Source organism: Cavia porcellus, unplaced genomic scaffold (assembly GCF_034190915.1).
Source record: "Cavia porcellus strain 051 isolate PalLab524CR breed Dunkin Hartley unplaced genomic scaffold, mCavPor4.1 scaffold_16, whole genome shotgun sequence".
Taxonomy (NCBI): domain Eukaryota; kingdom Metazoa; phylum Chordata; class Mammalia; order Rodentia; family Caviidae; genus Cavia; species Cavia porcellus.
Genome location: NW_026947499.1, coordinates 39,334,264 through 39,353,200, shown reverse-complemented (window position 1 = coordinate 39,353,200; position 18,937 = coordinate 39,334,264). Strand labels below are relative to the sequence as shown.

General features: G+C 44.7%; 1 protein-coding gene across 5 annotated transcripts in view; it reads left to right on the top strand.

The window, feature by feature from the left end:
• The first annotated feature begins 225 nt into the window (after positions 1-225).
• The window catches only part of Usp7 (ubiquitin specific peptidase 7), a 61,605-nt gene continuing 42,893 nt past the window's right edge, over positions 226-18,937 (top strand). For 2 of the 5 annotated variants that reach the window (XM_063226488.1, XM_063226487.1), the window contains exon 1: positions 226-920. In XM_063226488.1, coding sequence (XP_063082558.1) covers positions 845-920 — 76 coding nt within the window. In that variant the 5' untranslated portion in view covers positions 226-844. The remainder of the gene's footprint in view (positions 921-18,937) is intronic. The other 3 variants (XM_003477746.5, XM_063226489.1, XM_063226490.1) reach the window with 3 other exon arrangements.

Genomic DNA, 18,937 nt, shown 5'->3' with positions numbered 1-18,937 from the left:
AGCCCCGGGCCGGCCGAACCAGCACTCCGCATGGGACCCGGCGGATTCAACGCGCCCCAGCGCGGGAGAGCGGGAGGGCAGCGGCGGGCAGGGGGCGGGGACTCCGGGGCGGCGGGCGGGCCTCCGCCTGCTCCGCCTCCCGCGCCGCTGCGCTCCGCCCTCCGCTGGCGCCGCCCGCTCGCCGCTCTCTTCCTCGCTCTCGGCTCGCTCGCTCGCTCTCGGCCCCCCATGCGGATGTGACATTTCACGCCGCCGCCATTTTGAGAGCGAGCCGAGCCGAGCCGCCGGGCGCCGCGTCCGCAGCCGGAGTCCCGCCGCCGCCACTGCCGCCGTCGCCACTGCCGCCGAGAACGCAGAGGCCGCAGCGCCCGCAGCGCGCCCGGCCAGCCGCCCTCCCGCGCCGTCGCCTCCGCCGCCGCCGGTCCCCGGCCCCGCAGGCCCGCCTCGGCCGCCCAGGCCTCCCGCCCGCCGCGCCCGGCCCGAGGCGGGGCTGAGTCCGCGGCCCGCGCCCGGCCGCCCTCCGCCCCCGGCCGGCCCGCCGCCCCGCAGTCCCGGCCCCGGCGGCGGGAGGCGGGTCCCGCGGCGGCGGCGGCGGGGAAGGCGGCGGCGGGCACAGCGAGCGACGAGGCCGCCTAGCCCGGTCCGCCGTCCGTCCGCCCGCCTCGGCGCCGAGATTGGGCGAATCGCGAGCAAGTACGTGCGCGTCTCCCTGCCGCCGCCGCCCGCCGCGGGCCGCCCCGGGGCCGCCGCCGCCGCCGACGACGCGCGGGAGGAGGAGGAGGAGGCCGCCCCGCCGCCGCCGCCCCGGCCCCCGGCCGCAGGCGAGGCCCAGGCCGCGGCCGACATGAACCACCAGCAGCAGCCGCCGCCGAAGGCGGGTGAGCAGCAGCTGAGCGAGCCCGAGGACATGGAGATGGAAGGTGAGGCCGGCTGGCCGGCGCGCCCATTGTGGCCGCGGCCGCGGGAGCCACGCGCGGGGCTCGCCATCTTTAAGCAGGCCCGGCCCGGACCGGGAGGCTGCACAGTCACACGGCCGCGCGGGGGGCGCCCGGCGCCCCGGCCCGCGCATTGTCCAGCGCCGCGGCCTGTACGGCACAAAGCCCCGGAGCTGTAAATTAGGACGGGCTGTCTGCTCTCCCGGGCCGGGAGGCGGGCCCCAGGGACCGTCCCCTCTCCCGCGCTGGACCCTCTTGGTCGCGGCGCGCGCCCGCACCTGCTCAGTGCGCACCCCGAGAGCCCCCAGATCGCTTCCCAACTACGCTGCCTATCACCGAGCTTAATGGTAGCAACCACCTGCATGGTTGCAGATGGTTACCGTCGTAGCGGCCCCGAGTTCACATCCAGATCCTTGGTGGCTAAGTTACCCGTGTTTCTGGGAGTTTGGTTGCTTACTGTAGGTGGTGCCATGGATATCCGGCCAGGTGCCTTCTTGATAGTGCGTCTAAGCCTCGCATAGCAGCCCGCATCGGAGTCAAACCAGACTCTGAAGGTAGACTCGGTGTTCTACCCTTGTGGCAGAAATTTTCCAGGGTCTTGTATTTGGAGAGACAAGATCTTGGTTTTTAAGTTTAGTGTAAACGCGTGGTAAAGAAAAGGGTCTTTAACTTAGATAGGGTCGAGCCTACTTGCTCATTGCTTGGCACTTTTTGTCTTGACTCAAGAATACTTAAAAGGGCAAAGTCACAATAGTCTGTCTTCTTACCTGTGATAAGTGGCCAGACAGGTAAGAGTCACAGTGGGGGCCACCTAAATGGATAGGCCCTTAAAGGTTCCAGTTTATCTTTAAGCAAGAGGTGGGGGGGGGTCCCTTAAATGAAGGAAGATCCTCAGGAAGGTGGGGTAAAGCACTGTTGGTTCTTTGACGTGCTGCACACAGGTTGGTGGGAAGAATTAAACGTAGACCGTGTTCTCCTTGAGTAACTTAATGTCAGTAACTAGGAGTACACGGAAAATCTGGTTGGTTCTGTTGCAGATGACAAAGTGACTGAGATGCCACACCAAGGCACTTAGCAGGGCAATAATTCGGAGCAGGAGAGCTGAGCCCATGCCAAGCACCAGGCTGTCTGTTTCGCTCTGCCCCAGCAAGGGAGTAACTTTTAAGAGTGTCTGGCATGTATGATTAAGTAGCTGGAGGAATACATTGCTGAGAGAATTTTGTGTGTTCTTTTAATGCTATATGTGCTTTGCTACATGTCTAAAACAATAGCAAAGGGCTACTTTTCAGTTCACCTTGAGAAATGTCTGATCAGATCAATTCAGTACAATGGGCGTGTCAGTTTGACACATATCCAGTCTTAACTCCTTTCCCAGTGTTTTGGACACTGTTGAGAAACTTGGATGTTACAGGACAGCATGTATCTGATACAGAACTGAATCAAGGAAAATGTTCACAAGTTTCAAAGGTTTTGCTAAAATTTTGGAAAGTTTTGGAAAGTAGTGGAAGAATTTTCTGAGGTTTCCCCAAGTTCATGTGTTTCCAAGACTGCTTTCCTTTCTTAAGAGGTTTTTTTTTAAAGCCAGTCAAATTTAGCAGTGGGGGGGGGGTGGTATACCAACTTTAGTGACACTAATGTTAATAAGTTCTGATAACCCACTGCCATCGGACCAGCCTTCTTAAGAGGTTTTATTTTCATATTGAAGTGTACAGTGGAAAGGCAACCCCCTGCATCATTTAATCTGCACGTTTAGCAGAATCTCAAATAGGATAGATGACAAAGGCTTTAGTTGTAACTAAATACTGATTTCTTCAACTTTAGGAACTTGTTTTGCTAAGCTGGCCTCTGTCCAGATTTCATTATCCAGAAGGTCCCCTGTCTTGTATGACTGTGATCGTTGTGGTCAAGTAGTAACTTGTGAGCACCCACAGGTGTGTGGTTTAAAAAACTGTGGTTATCTTAGGTTATCTATTTCAGCCTTCCCACTTCCCAGATGGGTAGGCTTTCATACTGATCAGAAAGAGTGGAAGAGTACTCCTGTTAAAAAGGCAGAAAGGTGGAATTTAGCATTTACCAACACTAATAGGCATCAGTATGCCAGATTGTAAATAGGATCTCAATTAGAGTTGGTGGGTTGCACCTGTTTGGTGTCTTTGCCCGGATTCCGGTAGAACCAGCTGCTGGAGATTGTCAGGATTCTGACCAGCTTCTGGAAGGGAAGGCTTTGTAAATGAGGAGCATCCTGCCTGCCCCTCTGGGGCAGGGTGGTTCCGAAGGAGCCTGGGAGACTGGTTGGGTTGGTTAGTTAGTGGTTGCTTGTTTTTCCCTATCAATAGGTCAGGGTTAATTTGCTCTGCTCTCTGCTTGCCTTTCTTTGTTGGGTTTGCATTTGCTTTTGATTGAACTCTGCACAGTCCTTGCATATCCACTGGAGAGTAACAATGCTCAGGATTATTTATTTTTAAAATGTTTTATGTGCAGCTAGGAAAGTTATAAAGGGAGAAGTGCAGGGAGGGAGAAGATGAGGGGTTGTTTGGAATTTCAACTGTGTGCCACCTTTAAAACCTAAAGCAACCAGTTGCCCATTTCATCTTGGGAGGTGGTGGCAGTGTATATTGGTTGGTATAATTAGGGTTTTGTATAAGTTGTTAGAATCACATGAAATTTCTCAAGGCCTTGCTTTTGCTGTATGGACTAGAAAATAGACTTAAAAACTGTTTCCTGGTGTGGTTCTTCTGCGCAGGTGAGCCGTCTCTTTCAGAGTGTAGTCTCTGAGACATGGGTTACTTGCTTGCCTTTTGTACAGCTCAGACTACTGGCTCTCAGAAGCAAGTCAGTGGGTCACCTGCACCTTCTGAAAAGAATTGAGCATTGACTTAAGTGTGTTTAGGTGATGGTGGTCTTGGATGTTTTGAAGTGGTAGTAGATTTCTTCCACAGCTGTTCAGGCAGGTAGAGTTTCACTTTCCTGCAAGTGAGTGTTTGGGAGTGGAAAGTGAGTTATTGCATACCCTCATCCACATAAACTATGCTTGTGATATTTTATATATAAAATATAAGATTCCTTTCAAGTAGCACTGTCACAAGACAGATAGTATGAGGATAATATTCTTCCTCATGTAGGCTTTGGTTGGTGAGAGTTCTTAAGCTACAGGGAACCAAGTACTGAAGAAATAAGGCCAACTCTAGAAGAAACATACCTCTGATGTGAACTGGTGAGGTTTTGATGCTCCACCGTTACTCCTACAGGCTTCTACTCTTACTTGTTCATGCTGCAGATTTTCTGATGATTTTTTCCTTATAATTGACCCATGCCAGCAAATACGAAAAGAAAGTATGTCTGTACTCTTGTTTTATTTTCCTTTGTAATCAGTATTTTGCGAAGGATCATTAAGTTAGTTCATAGCAGGGCTGCAGGATGGCTAAGAGAATTAGGGTTTACAGTCAGGCCTAAGTTTAGCTATGGAGTGTGCTATTTATTTATTTATTTATTTATTTGGTCTTTTTCATTTTTATCGGTACCAGGGATCGAACTCACGACCGCCTGCTTGCAAGGCAGGTGCTTATGCCGCTGAGCTAAATCCCCAGCCCCGGAGTGTGCTATTTAATAGTGATGTGACCTCAGGAACATTGCTTAAAATCCTACTGCCCCTGTTCCTATAGCCTTGGAAAGGAGGTCACTCATACCTGCCCAGTATGTGCTGAGATGGAAGTAACCTAACTGTGTAACACACCAGGCAGGGGTTAGGGTACATTGCTGGGATGGTCAGACTTCAGCAGCTGAGGAAGAAATGCGGCACATGATTAATGTGGGAGAAAGATAGTAATGCAGGGCAAAATGATTATTGGACACAAAACTGTCCCACTGTAATTATGCCCTGGTGTGGATTAGGCAGAAAAATCAATCTACTCTCAGTCTGAGTGATTGTTACTCCCGGAGTCCTGGGTTGGATGGGAATCTAATAGGAATATAAAGTTAATGACACTGTATTTTGAGAAAAATTAAATGGATAATCAGAATTGAGGGGATGGGTGTATCAAGGTACCAGTGGAACTGGTACAAAGATTGGTCAGCTTGATAGACTTTGGTTTATTCTTGATCCTAGTGGTGAATTGGAGAATTGGGTTTGGCAGGAGAAGCCAGGTCACTGAGCTTTCAGAGTTGGAATTCTGCCTTAAATTTTCTCTGGGTCCCAGCATGTTACCCAATTCTCTGGTTTTTTCCAGCCATCACTTTAAGTGAGATGTTTTTTGGGACAATTTTGTAGTGCTACTGGTCCGCTCTTCCTAAATTACCACAGCTGGCTGGTGGTGAAAACTGGCTGGCCTTCCGGATTGCTTTGCCCTGTCTTAAAAAAGAGTGAAGTATGTTGCACTTGTATAGGCTCTTGCCCTAATCCATAGCCAGGGTCCTCCCTTCTCTGTGCTATGGCTCCCAGCACACCTCCAGTTGTATAATCTGGTGGTAGCCTCTCTAGGATGCCAACAGGACATACCAGAGTGGCTTAAGTGCCATCTTTCGCCTAAATCTTTCTGGTCACATCAGCTACCTGCCTTGCAAAAGAGCCTTGTAAACTTTTTGCCTCACCTGTTCTGCCTGTGAACAGTGGTCACTGTTTGCAAACGTGTCTTCTCACCTGAACTGCTTTGCCCAGAGGATGACTGTGTTAAGTTTATTTATGGGAAATACTTTGGAGACAGGTTCAGTGAACTCCAAGGCAGAACACTAGTGCAGGAGGTGGCTGGCTGGCAAGGTGCCCTTGTGAAAAAGGGTGCTGAAGTCATAAACCAATATCACTTTGATAGCTGCTAATTCCATTTTACTGCTTTTAACGTAAGTTACCTTTAGTAACATAATGGCATGTTTTGATGTTTTTGGAAGGAAGAACTTTTTTCCTCAGAGGACTTTGATAGGTAGACCTTCAAACATTAATTGAAGACTTATTTGAGTATTATTTAGTTTTGTTGTTGTTTTGTTTGGGGGAGTGATAAGTAACCCAAATATTTCTGCTTGGTTTCCAAGGTAAAGAAATTTCATCCTGGAACAAGGTTGTAACAAAGTATTTCTTGACATGTACCATGGCAGAGTCAAATGTTAAAAGTGATCTGCTTCATAAAGTGCTTGTTCTGAACTAATTTGAACTTAAAGTTGGAAGAAGCAGGATTTTAAAGTGTGGTGAATAGGCTAGAAAGTAATTTCTGCCCTTTTTCTAGTAAGTTAACGCATGCTTTGGCTAGTGAGCAGCCAAAAGTGTTGAAATTCTTAAAGAGAAGCAGATCCATCTTGAGGGTTAGAAATCTAACCTTTTTGTTTGAAAATTGGAAATAATAATTGGAAGGTGTCTTATGTAGGGAAATACATTGACTTAGGTGAGGGTGGGAGTGTTTCTAGAACTTGGTGGTAGATTTCTTTGAAAGGCAGACTAGCAAGGACCCAAAAGTGGGAAGGAAGGAGGGGCATATAAGAGACCCCACCCTGAGAAACAGTATGGCTGCCTGTATTGTTCCACCCCAAAGAACAGGAAATAGCTAAGGTCTGGAAGTGGACGGTTGTTGCCTGCCAGGGCCAGGCTCACACTGTATGCTTTGACCCTAGTAGTGTATGAAGTGACTTCAGAACTTATGTTTCGGGTCACTGAGAATCTGAAAGCTACTGAAGAGGCTGTTTTTAGTATCTCCTGCCTGCCATTGAATGTTCAGAAGCCCAGGTCCCTTGTTTTTTTTTTTTTTGTCTTTTTCGTTTTTATCGGTACCAGGGATTGAACTCTTCCAGGCAAGTGACTAAAGTTTCCTGACACCCTCTTAAGAGAGGGCACAGTTGTGTGTTAATGTATCAACCCAATCAGTTTCCATCAAGAAAGACCTAGGTCTTTCACTAGGTAGTTAAACTGGCATCAGTGGAGTATTTTGAGTGGGTCTGATAGGGTGATCCGTGTGGCAGTCTAACTCCTTGGGTGTCCCTTCTGTCACCTATTCGGAAAGAGTAGAGGGGAAGGTCTTTCCAAGGAGAGACCTTGTAATGCTGATCTGACTGTAGGCTGAGCAAACCTGCCACCCCACACTTGTTTTGTGCAGGTTGTGGGCTGTTCACCTAAACTTACAAGAACATTTCATCAATTTGACTTTTGGGAATAAATTATATTTCAAGACTTAATTGACCCTCTGTGTTTACCATTTTAAAGCAGGCATACATACCACTCCTTATCAAGTTACATGGCTGAATAGTCCAGCACTTCTTTTAAAGTTTCATTGGGTGGATAATGTTGACTCACATTCTATTTTATATATCAGTTTGCAGTGGAACTTTCATCTAAGCTATCTGTATGTGAAAAGGTTTTTTGTACAGGTGTGTGCCACCACACCTGACTGAAATAATTTAAAGCATTCCTAAATTCTTACTGCTGTTTTACACCCATCCTGAACATAATAAATCTCTTCCTAAGTGATTTTCAGTCTGTTCTTGCTCATATGTTGTAAACTTACAAGAACTCAGATGGTGAATTAGAATGCTTGAGAATGCTCTCCAAAGTAGCTGGTGGTCACTGTGGCCTCCCTGCCTCTGAACTGCTCGCTGAAGCAAGCTGGTCAGTCCTACCTGCCCTGGTCAGGATTCCACTTTTCTCTGAAGCATTCCAGGCCTGCTGCTACTGGTGATGATGAGTAAAGGTTGCTTTTCCACTTTGGGGTCTATATTTCTCCACAGCATCATTTGTTTTTGTATGTGGGATGAGGAAGACTCAGGACCTAACCTTGCACCATGCAATTATATAGTGATTTGAGTTTGAAATTAAAAAAGTTATTCCCTCCACATTACAAGTGCTCAGTAGCCAATGGTTGTCTATATTGAACAATACAGATGCTGAACACAGTATCAACACATAGTGCTTTATTGATCAGAGCCTGCCTGATCAACCTGTTTAGATTCTTAGATATTTCTGATGGTATTAATGTCAGAGTCGGTGTTGGGAAGGTTACACCATGTCCTCAAAAAGCAAAACGAATGAAGTCGTTGGAAACTGTGAATAAGCGGTTCTCAAGCAAGCCCCATACAGGATAGCTTCTTAAATTACTTGTGAAGCACCACGTTTTTCTTTAATTTCCATTATGTGGATAATATTGCCTGTCCTATAGAAATACAATGCAAACAAAAGTTGAAATAAAATGGACATAAAAATATCAGTCCCAGTTTATTAGTGAATTCAACAGATGCAAAGTTATATTTCAGTAATTATACCTCAAACAAATGTATATAGAAGGAAAAACAGTTGCAGAGATTACATGTAATAGAACATCCGGGTGACTAATCTGAATAATACACATATAAAACTCATACAGCTTTGTGTGGTGGAATATACTTGTAATCCTAGTGTTTGGGAGACTGAGGCAGGAGTACGGCAAGTTGAGATCAGTGTGGGTTACATAGTAAGTTCAAAGACAGCTCCAACTACATAGCAAGAAAATGAAACAAAACTACCATATGTACTCTCATTTCAGTGGTAACTGAGCATTGTTAAAGCCTGCATGTGTACACTGAATGTATGAATGTGCAGCTTAGTTCTCAGAGTGTTTTCATTTCTGCAGATAGCTTTAACAACTTATTCTTTGAACTTTTGGCTGAATTATCTTCCACTGAAATAAATGGATTTTGTATTTTATTTACTTTTGGGTTATAAATGTATCCTAAAATCTCACAGGCTGTGATATTGTCCTGCCAGTTATGACCCAATGGTGGTTGCCCGGTGTGATCAGCCACCCGAGTGTGTCCACACCTGGATTGTGTCATCTTCTGTTGGGAGAGATGAGCCCCCTCAAAATATTTTGGATGAGTCAGGCTTTTTTGTTTCTAAAACTTGCTTTTCATTTCTGTGAGGTCACAGGGACACCTGTTGTAGTCACCATGCCAAGTAGCACTGCTCCTTTCTCCTGTTCCCACTCCTTTTTCTGCACAGTGCAATAGAGTAGAGGGAAAGGATCTAAGGAGGTGAGTCAGAAGCGGCCTCTGGGGCCCTGCAGATGGGGCTGCCTGTAATTTTTTTGTTGAGTGTGATGTAGGTGGTACTGGTTGAGGACACAGTGCTAGGCCTTGTCATATGACCCCTGTGTCCATCTCTGGAGGAGGTGTATCAGTATCTTCATTGCAGAGAACAAAACAGGAAGCTTACTGTACTAGGCGGGCTCCTCCAGGGCAGGCGGACAGCTGGGATTGGAATCTATGCTTTCTGTTGTCATAGTCATTTGTGATTGACCACAGCGAACAGATACTGTACCATTGACCATAAAGGTGGCAATTACCGCTCTTTTAACACTGCTGCCTTCCCCCACATTTTTTACTTCACTGTCTCAAAGTGGTAGACTACAGTTGGTCTTCCTAGTCTGAACGTTTTTGTGTGGTTCACCACACGCTTTGAATAGGGAAAGTAGCTCACTGCGGAAATAGGCTAGGTTACCTCATACATTTCAGCAGGTGGAATTTGGTGACTTAAGATATCAAATAAAGGTTATGCACTGGTGGATCTCTTCCTTCCTTTGTGAATCAGGTACAGTATTTAGTAACATGTCTTAGTAAAGTTCTGAGTCGACATCATCCCCAAAGCAATCTGTCCTGGGCTCTGTAGCTCTGTGGAGAGATTCAAATGTGAAAATGACCAAGTGTTGTCTGTCTGCTGAAGATACCATGTAGTGCATTTCTCTAGATCTATAGATTTTTTTTCAAGCCAAAGACTAGACCTTCGTGACACAGGTCCTCTGATCAACACATCTCCTTGGCGATTTACACTTACCTGGCTCCACCCTAGCAGGCAAGACTGCCCCTCCACACACAGGCTCAAGTACAGTGTAGTGAACCTCTTCTCTGTGCCTGGTTGGGTTTGAGGCCCTGCCTAGCTGTGTTGGTGTTCTCCCTGTCGCCTCGCCCACCTGGATTCTTTAAAACAGTAGCTTTCACAAGGGGTAAGAAATCTGGGTCAGAGGGACCAGAGCCTCCAGGATTCTTTAACTGGGCAGAACTTGAAAGTAATTAGGTGACTTAAGAGACCAGTTTTCTTGCTCCATTAACTTCTAGCTAGCTGTGTGATATTGTTTTTGTGGGTGTTTGGAATATTTTCCTTTAGCCCTTTTTCCTGACCATGAGTTTTAAAGATACAATAGGTGATGTTGGGCAGATTATTTTGTTGTAAGGTGATTGCAACAGCCATTCCATAGCAAGATTGCAGTTCAAATATAGAAATCTTTCTTTTTTGTGCATGTGTATTGGATTCTAATGCAGGGCCTCATGTGTTGGATTCTAATGCAGGGCCTTGTACATGCTAGCACTGAGCTGTACCCCGGCCCCAGAAATACTTGATTTGATTTTCGCCTTTTCCTGCAAGTCATCGGTTGAAGAAAGTTTAAGTAAATGTGGCTTTTCAGAAAAGCTGTGTTTTCTGAATGTCCCTTCAGTGCCTAAGAGCTGTGGATCTTTTCAGATATTGCATCAGATGAGTGCTTTCAGTAGATTGAATGGTTATTTACTGGTCACCAGTTATGTGTGAGATTCTGCTAGGAAGAAAAGACATGGGAACTGGGCATGGTAGTACATGCAAGTAACCCCAGCACTTGGGAGACTGTGGCAAGAGGATTACTGAGTTTGAGGCCATCCTGGCCTACATAGTGAGTTCAAGACCAGCTTGAATTGCATAGTGAAACTGTCTCAAAAACAAAAACAAAAACAAAAACAAAAAAAAAAAAAAAAAAAAAAAAGAAAGAAAAAGATGGGAGCCACACGTAAGTAAAATTCAGCTGCTTGGAGTCTGATCTGTAGGTTCAAGGCCAATCAGAGAAACAAGAAAATAAGACATGGTGATGTAGCTCAGTGGTTAAGTGCTCCTTGGTTGGTTTTATAAAAATGAGCTTTTGGGGCTGGGGATTTAGCTCAGCAGCATGAGCGCCTGCTTTGTAAGCAGGCAGTCGTGAGTTCGATCCCTGGTACCGATAAAAATGAAAAAGACAAAAAAAAAATGAGCTTTTGTTTTTTCTAAGACACTAATGTCAGAGGGCATATCATTTTATTATTTTACAGTAGAAATGTCTGTCATAGCCCTCTTGAGATGTAGAAACCAAGGCTCTGAGGAATAAAGATTCTAGTCCTTTACTGTCCAGTAATAACCACAGCTAACTGCTGAATTTAAAATAATTAAAATTAAGTAAAAGAATTAAAATTAAGCTCTAAATGCACCCAGCCTATGGATTGGGTTTTTGCCTTTGGTTTTCTAGAGGACTTTGCTTTGATCAGGGTAGTTTAAGAAGAAAGAAAACCAAGCTTTTTTCATCTTTAACAACCTAGAGAGAAGTTTGTCCAGAACCCGATTATCACTGCTAGGGCAGGAGATGGTACAAAGATGAAGAAGTAGTACAGGGCTTCTGCCCAAGGAAAGCCCCCAGGAAGTAAATAGTATATGGAAACACAGTTAACCTGGTGCAGAGCATGCTGAATGCTGCAAAGGTGAACAGAACGGGTTCTGGGAGTTGAGGAAAGGGAGGTTGCATCTGGCTGTGGCAAAGCATGGAGGACTGTTAAAGTAGTGCTTAAAGGATTGTTAGGACTTTTGTACAGGGCCCTTGAGGTGAGGGTTTGAGAGGCAAGGCTTTGGATAAATGAACAGAGAGGTCCCTTGCTCCGGTTTCCTGCGCATAGTGATTTATATGGTAATTACTACACACTGTTCTTTCTCCTCTTTGCTTCCCCGTTAGACTTTGAGGTAGGTCACTACAAGCAGGTACTGTGCTTAAGTAATTTTTTCTTGAATGGTAGTATCTTCTATGCCATAACAAATCCAGTGCATTGCCTTTTATCTTAATTTCACATAGTAGTGTGCCACAACACTAACATGTTCCTGATGGGGCTACACATGCATGGCTCCCCATCAGGCAGTTTGTACCACTCAATGAGACTGTCCTGTGCCACCCAGTGAGACAGTCATTGATGATTTAAGCTGATGAGTGTGTTAAATCTTAGTTTTATATACTTTGTTAGCAATTACAAAGGATTAGGGACATATACCCCCACACTCCCACCCACCCCCTCACTGCCCCGTAATTAAACCAAGGGCTTTGCACATGTCATTGCCTTACAGGGAAAATATGGCAGTAATCACCATGATTTTTTTTTTTTTTTTGAGACAGGATCTTTGCTGTGTAGACCAGGCTGGCCTTGAGCTCCTGCTCCAGCCTCCCAAGTGCTGGAATTACAGGCATGTGCCATGACACCTGGCTATAATTGACTTAAAGTACATAGTCAGTGGGTATCGTCACAATTGTGTTGACTGTCAACACAATTTTAGGCTATTTTCATCTTCATATAAACACCCTGTACCAACTAGCAGTCATTCACCACCTCTCCACAATCCCACACAAGGATTGATCTTTCAGGGTGGACTGGCCGGTGCTGGGCATTTCCTATAAATGAAGCCGTAAAGTATATGACCTTCTGTGCCTGGCTTCTGCCATTACTTAGCATAATGTCCTTTAGGTTTCATCCTGTTTTGTAGCGGGCGTCAGTGCTTCATTCCTTTTATTGCAGAATAGTGTTGCATTGTGTGAAACGGCACCGTGATTTATACAGAATCAAAAAATGTGAGGTTTCTCATAATTTCGTCATCTGTAATAGGTTTTATTCAGTGTTGTTTGCAGCTAGGAATGGGTGGAGTTAACTGGATGTACAGGGTGGGTAGGGCACTCACTGTGAGTTGAGGCTTTCATCAGAGTACAGAAACCCTGGGAGAAGACAGGTGGTGGGATTGTTTACTGAGATTTTTACTGTACCATAGCCATGGTGGTTGGTTACGTGGTCTGTCTGGGTTTGGTGCTAGAGCTGGTAGGCACAGGGCACACAGTCTTCAAGAGAAGATGGGTAACAGTGGTCACCTGGGATCATTGTTGAGCTGCACTCCATCCACACAAGCCTCTCACCCCTTCCAAGCGCTAGTGAGAGTTGGTGCCCTCCTCAGAAAGCTAAGGATGCAGAAGGCTGAGGATGTGGCTGCCCCTTACCTCCCATGCTGTCAATGTACAGTGTGTCTCCTACGTGAGAACTGCAGGAGGGCATCCTGATCTGCTTAGCAGAAGCCACGCAGCACCAACCCACAAACCTGCTGCTCATCCACAGAACTTTGACGATTAGGTGGTAACTCCTGACAGCACAGTGGCCACCTCTGCTTGTGAAGGGGTTGTGGGGAGGGGTGCAGGCTAATTGTCAAGAGATGTTTGCAGGGGTTGGTGAGTGCTCTATCTATTTGGGGTACAAGTCTTCTGTAGCATATCTGCTTATTTTCTTTAATAGTTGTGGAACAAAGCCCTTTAATGTTAACAAAGTGCAGTTTTCTTTTGGGGATGTATGTTTGGTATTATAGTCCTCTTGTGTTTTCATTAAGAGCTGACTTTTTTTGTATGGGGTATGAGATTTGAGATTTAGATTGAGGTTTGTGGTGTACATTTATCCCTCTTTTTCATGCCCATGGATGTCTATTTGTTCTCTACTGTTTGTTGCTGAGATGCTCTTTCCTCGGTTGGATTGCTTTGTTAGAATCAGATAATGTTTGTCTGGGTCTATATCTGGATTCAGTTCTCTTGGTCCCTGTGTGTCCTTTGCCAGCACACAATACTGTCTTGTATACTGAAGCTTCCGAGTAAGTTTCAAAGTCAGGTAGTAGAATTTCTGTCTCTCTCTCTCTCTCTGTCTCTGTCTGTCTGTCTGTCTGTCTCTCTCTCTCTCTGTCTCTCAGATTTACTTACTATTTGAACTTGCCATTTAAATGATAGAATCGGCTTCTTTTTAGGTGTGGAAGACATCTGACTTTTTTTTTTTTTTTTTTTTTTTTTTTTTTTGGTGTTGCTGGTGGTGGAAACCCGGGCCTCACACAGGCGAGGCAAGGCAGTCTACCACTGAGCTACATCCACAGCACGGACATAAGGCTTTTTGACCGGATTTGCATCTAAACTTGTAGATTTTGGCTGGATTTGTGATTAGATATATAAATTAATTTGGGTAGAACTTTTTTTTTTTTTTGAGACAAGGTTTCACTGTTCTGTTCAGGCTGGCCTCGAGCTCAACTTTGGTGGAGGCTGACTTTGAATGAATGGCAGTGATCCTCATGTTTCAACTTCGTAGGTGCTGGAATTACAAGTGTGTGCTACCATATCCAGTGTGGATAGAACTTCCTAACTTTGTCTTCAGTCTGTGAGCATGGCTTGTCAGACTAGTCAGTACTCATTTAATTGCAAATGTATAGTGAATGTTGGAGATCTCCATTAGTTTAACATCAAAAGTCTACCTCCTACCCCTATCCTCAACCCATAACAAAACCAGATTTCCTCTTTTTTTCCCTGGAGAAGTAGTCTTCCAAGATTTTTTCAAAATTCCTTGGCTACTAGTTTTCTAGGCTTTAAATGGCAGAGTACCATATGCGTGATGGTCTGGGTCTTAGGTGGCTATGGATGGGGGGGGGGATAACTTGTGCTGAGTTATAAAAGAAATCAGTCAACTTAGTCTTTCTCTTGTAAGTCATTCCTGTTTGGTTTTATTCAAATAAAGGGACCTATTTAGAGTTGGTTGTATTTGGCTAGCTTTGAAAATTTTAAATAGCATGATCTGTTTAACCGCTCCCCTCACTATTAACCCCCAACTGACTTGTGTGTTTTAATTATCGGGGAAATTGCAATGGCGAGGAGGATGTTGCCATTTGCCAGTGTGCAGACAAGCTTTGCAGGCCAGGGCATCTCTTTGTGCAAGATGCCAGCTGTTGCCACCTCCTTTTCTTTCCTTTTCCTCTTTTTCTTTTGGTTTTTGAAGACAGAATCTCACTATGTAGTCCAGGCTGGCCTTAAACTTGCTTCAATCTTTTTGCCTCAGCTTCCTTGGTGCTGGGATTATAGGTGTGCACTGCCGTCCCATACTCCTTTTCCTCTCCTCTTCTGTCTTCTTCACCTTGTAGTCCATGCATTGTACTGCCACAACCAATACTTAGTGTTTTGTGGTGCTGTGTTTGCTTTGTGTGTATTAATGTTTATTTTTCTAAGAGTAATGTATACACTAAAAGTATCTGGACAACACAGAAGCAGAAAGGCAAGGAGAAGGACCCTTTTCTCAGAGATAACTGTATGACTGATGGCTGTCATTCTGGGTCTCTATGTGGACATTGTATGCCTTATAGATAGTATTCTTGTGCCTACGTTGTGTTGCAGGTATTTTTCTTCTATCAAATGGTGCCTGTTGTTTGTTCTGTGCTGTCACACATGCTGGAATTTCTTCCCACAGCACTTGGGTGGTGGTTTTTTTTGGCATGTGTTTACAGAGCATAATTATTACCTATACACATCCATTACACATCTTAATTCTTTTTTGTCCCCTCATTGTTCCTGGCTCCTCCCAACCTTTTTTTTGGGGGGGGGGTGAGAAGGACAGGAGACAGTGTTGTTTTATATGTAGTGCAGGCTGGCCTTGATCACACTTTATGTAGCCCAGGCAGGCTTGAACTTGACGGTGTTCCTCCTGGCTCAGCTCCTTGGTATCTTTTATCTTGCTTTTTTTTCTTTGGTGTTTTTGAGACAGAGTCTCTCTATGCAGTTCAGGTTGATCTTGAGCTCATTTTGTAGGCTAGGCTGGTCTCAAACTCACAAGGATCCTCTTTCCTCAGCCTCCCAAGTGCTGGGATTATAGACATGAGCCACCACACCTGGCCGTGGCTCTTAATTTATATTTTTGGTGTCTCCTACAAGAGAAACCTTGGGATATTTAAGCTTGCATGTCTGATTTATTTCATTCACTTACTATATTGTGGTCTCAAGATGTATTTGTGTATTTATGAGTGCCTCAAGTTTACCTCAAATTTATCCTGCTTTATGGCAGAGTAGTACTCCATTGTGTATAAATACCATACTTCCTTTATCCGTTCATCTGTTGATGGGCATATAGGCTGTTTCCATGATTTAGCTGTTATGAATTGTGATGCTGTGAATGTTGATTTGCATGTATCACTACAATATTATGACTTTTAACAGTTTTGGGAAGATACCTACCTAAAAGGAGAATAGCTAGGTCAAATGGAATTTTAGGTTTTTTTTGAGGAATCTCCATGCTGGTTTTGATAGCGATTGTACCAGTTTGTATTACTATCACCAATGTAGAAAATCTACCCCCCCCATCATTTGTTATTTGATTCTGGATGATAGCTATTCTCTGGAGAAAGGTAGTATCAGTGTCAATTTGATTTACATTTCTCTAATAAATAGCCAGTGATGTTCAAGTGTTTATTAGCCATCTTATTCTCAGTATTCATCAGTTCTTGTACCACTGGGGTTCTATTCTGCACCTGTGTCTTCAAGAGTTGTTTTTTGGATTGATGTTTGTTTTGGATATGGCTTTTCAGTATATATGTATAGTTCAGGTGTATCCTGGGCTGGCCTCAGGATTGCAGTGAATCTCTGCTTTAGCCTCTTGAGTGTTGGAATTACAGGTGTGCATCTCAGCATCTGGCTTACTTTTTTGTGCTTCACAACTTAAGCAGATAATATTGTTTCTTTTGTGAAAGACACAGTATAAGAAAATAGCGCAGGTGATTATCTCATTAGTTGTATAATATTTTATGCTCTTGGGCACTCAGCGTAGCATTAAAAACCTGGTATTTAGACAGACATGGTTGGTAGTTAGGATAATTTCTAGGAACAAGGTGGTTTTTGCATAATAAAGCTAAACCTAAAACCCCGGAGTTTTATTTCAAAATACATTTTATGTGGCTTTCTTGGAGCTTTATTTTTATGTATGTAACTAACTTAAATCAGGATTGTTTCAAAAACTTAGAGCTAATCATCAAGGCTCAAAAAAAACGGGACTACCTCACCTTTCAGGCTCTGCTAGCTCAGGGGGTTGCATGGAGCCAGATAACCAGTATACAAAAATCATGTTAAAACTCTTTACTGTTTTTTTTGGCTCATTAAGCCAGTTTTATTGTTAATAATATCACCAAAGGAATTTACCGAGTGACTTGAGGGTATCTCTTTTCTAGACAACACAGAGATAATATTTTTTTTTTGAGGGGGGGGCAAGGTAGTAAAAATCTTCTCCGGGATCTCAGCAGAACAGCAAAGGAGCATGAAAAGAGACTTCCTGCCTGTGCTGGTTGGGGCAGCTCTGGCCCTTATGACCAGATGGAGAATGGAGTCCAAGTCCTGGGATCGTCTCAGGTCTTCTGTGAGAGTCACAGTGCCACCCAAGGGTATGGGTGGCCTTCTCTTCATCTGGCAGAACATTCACCAGATAGGAGCATCTTAGGATGTGGTTCAGAATCATTACCATGGTGTTGGCACTCCTCTCCATCCATCTACTACCTTTCTCCATGCCCTTGTTCATTTATTTTCCTTTTGTGGTTTATTCTACCTAGAATCTTGTTTATCTAAGGTCTCTGCCTACCTGGCTGCTATTGATTCTGTGATCTCCCAGATGGTTGTGCCTTTTTGTGGCTAAGACACATGTCCATGCCCAGTGCCTCCAAGCCCCATGGCTCTGCCAATGTCCTTTTTGCCCTCTGCTACCATTTTCACCATGGGAAACCTTCCACTTTTCAGAGTAAGTAAGCCACTATGACGCAAGAGAGCTTGCCCTTTTTTATTCTACTGAATGCCACAGCCCTTGCTTGAACATGACCATTGATTCTGGGGTATTTGCCTGCCAAACTGTGACCAGAACCGCATGCCTAGAAAAGAAATGGATTAGGCCATGGTGTACAAAAACTGATACACTGTTTTTGTTAATAGAGTTGTTACCATAATAGCAGAAAAGTAGAGTATGGCCACCTTTTAGGGGAAATGCACAGTATCTTTGATCATCTAATAAGAATAGGTTAAGAAGGATCTTTGTTTTATTTATTTATTTATTTTTTGAGATGGGATCTTGCTACATAGTTCAGGCTAGACTTGAACTAGCAGTAAGCCTTGTACCTTTGGCTTCCTGAGTGCTGGGAATACAGGTATGCGCCTGTTGGCAGAGGATCTTTAATCATTAATTTTGAGGGGTAGTTGAAATTTCTCTCATAGGAACATATCTCAGAATTGATCCATGAAGTTTTGTTTTGTCACTTCTTTTTTTTTCTTTCTGTGCTGGAGATTGAATTTAGGGACTCATGCATGCTATGCAAGCACTCTACCACTGAGTTACATCCCCAGTCAGCTTCCACAAAGTTTATTAGAGTTTTTTGTACCAGGGATGGAACTCAGTGACCTTGCACATGCCGGGCAGGTGCTTATGCCGCTGAGGTTTACCCAGCCCTTCCATGAAGTTTTTTGTAAGAAGTTTGGCATGAAGAAAGTGAGAGTTGGGAAGTATTTGTGAATCTCCTAGCCTGTGAACTGTGTAGCGTTTGACTGGGAATGGTATACCTGTTGGCCGGCAGGGGTATTGTTGCCTGGTCAACACCTGCTTCTTTCTATCCAGTGACTGTTAAGAGGGGGGGATTGGTAAACTTAGAACTAAGGAGTTTGGAAGGGAGGAACATATTTTAGATCTGAGGTGGAAGAACTTCATCACCCAGGTTCTGTGTAGGACTAGACACATTCCAGGCCCTTACGTGAGACCCATCTCTTCAGCCAACCAGCCTTCCATCTCTCACTCCTTTGGAGTGTCCAGATCCAGCTCCTAGGAATTTCTTAAGGAGTGTGGTAACTTACAATCTGCTTTTGGTGAGTACAGTCCCTTTTTATGGGTGCCCGTGGAAATTGCCTGGTTTCCTCTCCTCCTTCTCTCCCATCATGATGTAGAGGTCTGATCCTTTGCCATTTCCACTTACCCACAGGCAACCTTCACCCTGGCTTTTGTCACTATGAGAAATAGCTCAGCTGTTTCAGTGTACCTTCTCCTGTTGGGCAATCAGCTGAATCAGCTGGCTTTTTTTTTTTTTTTTTTTTTTGCTTCTATCTTGAGCTTAGAGCCAGGTTTCTGTGCTGGGTAGTCTTTTATTATGGTTGTTTTTTGTGGCA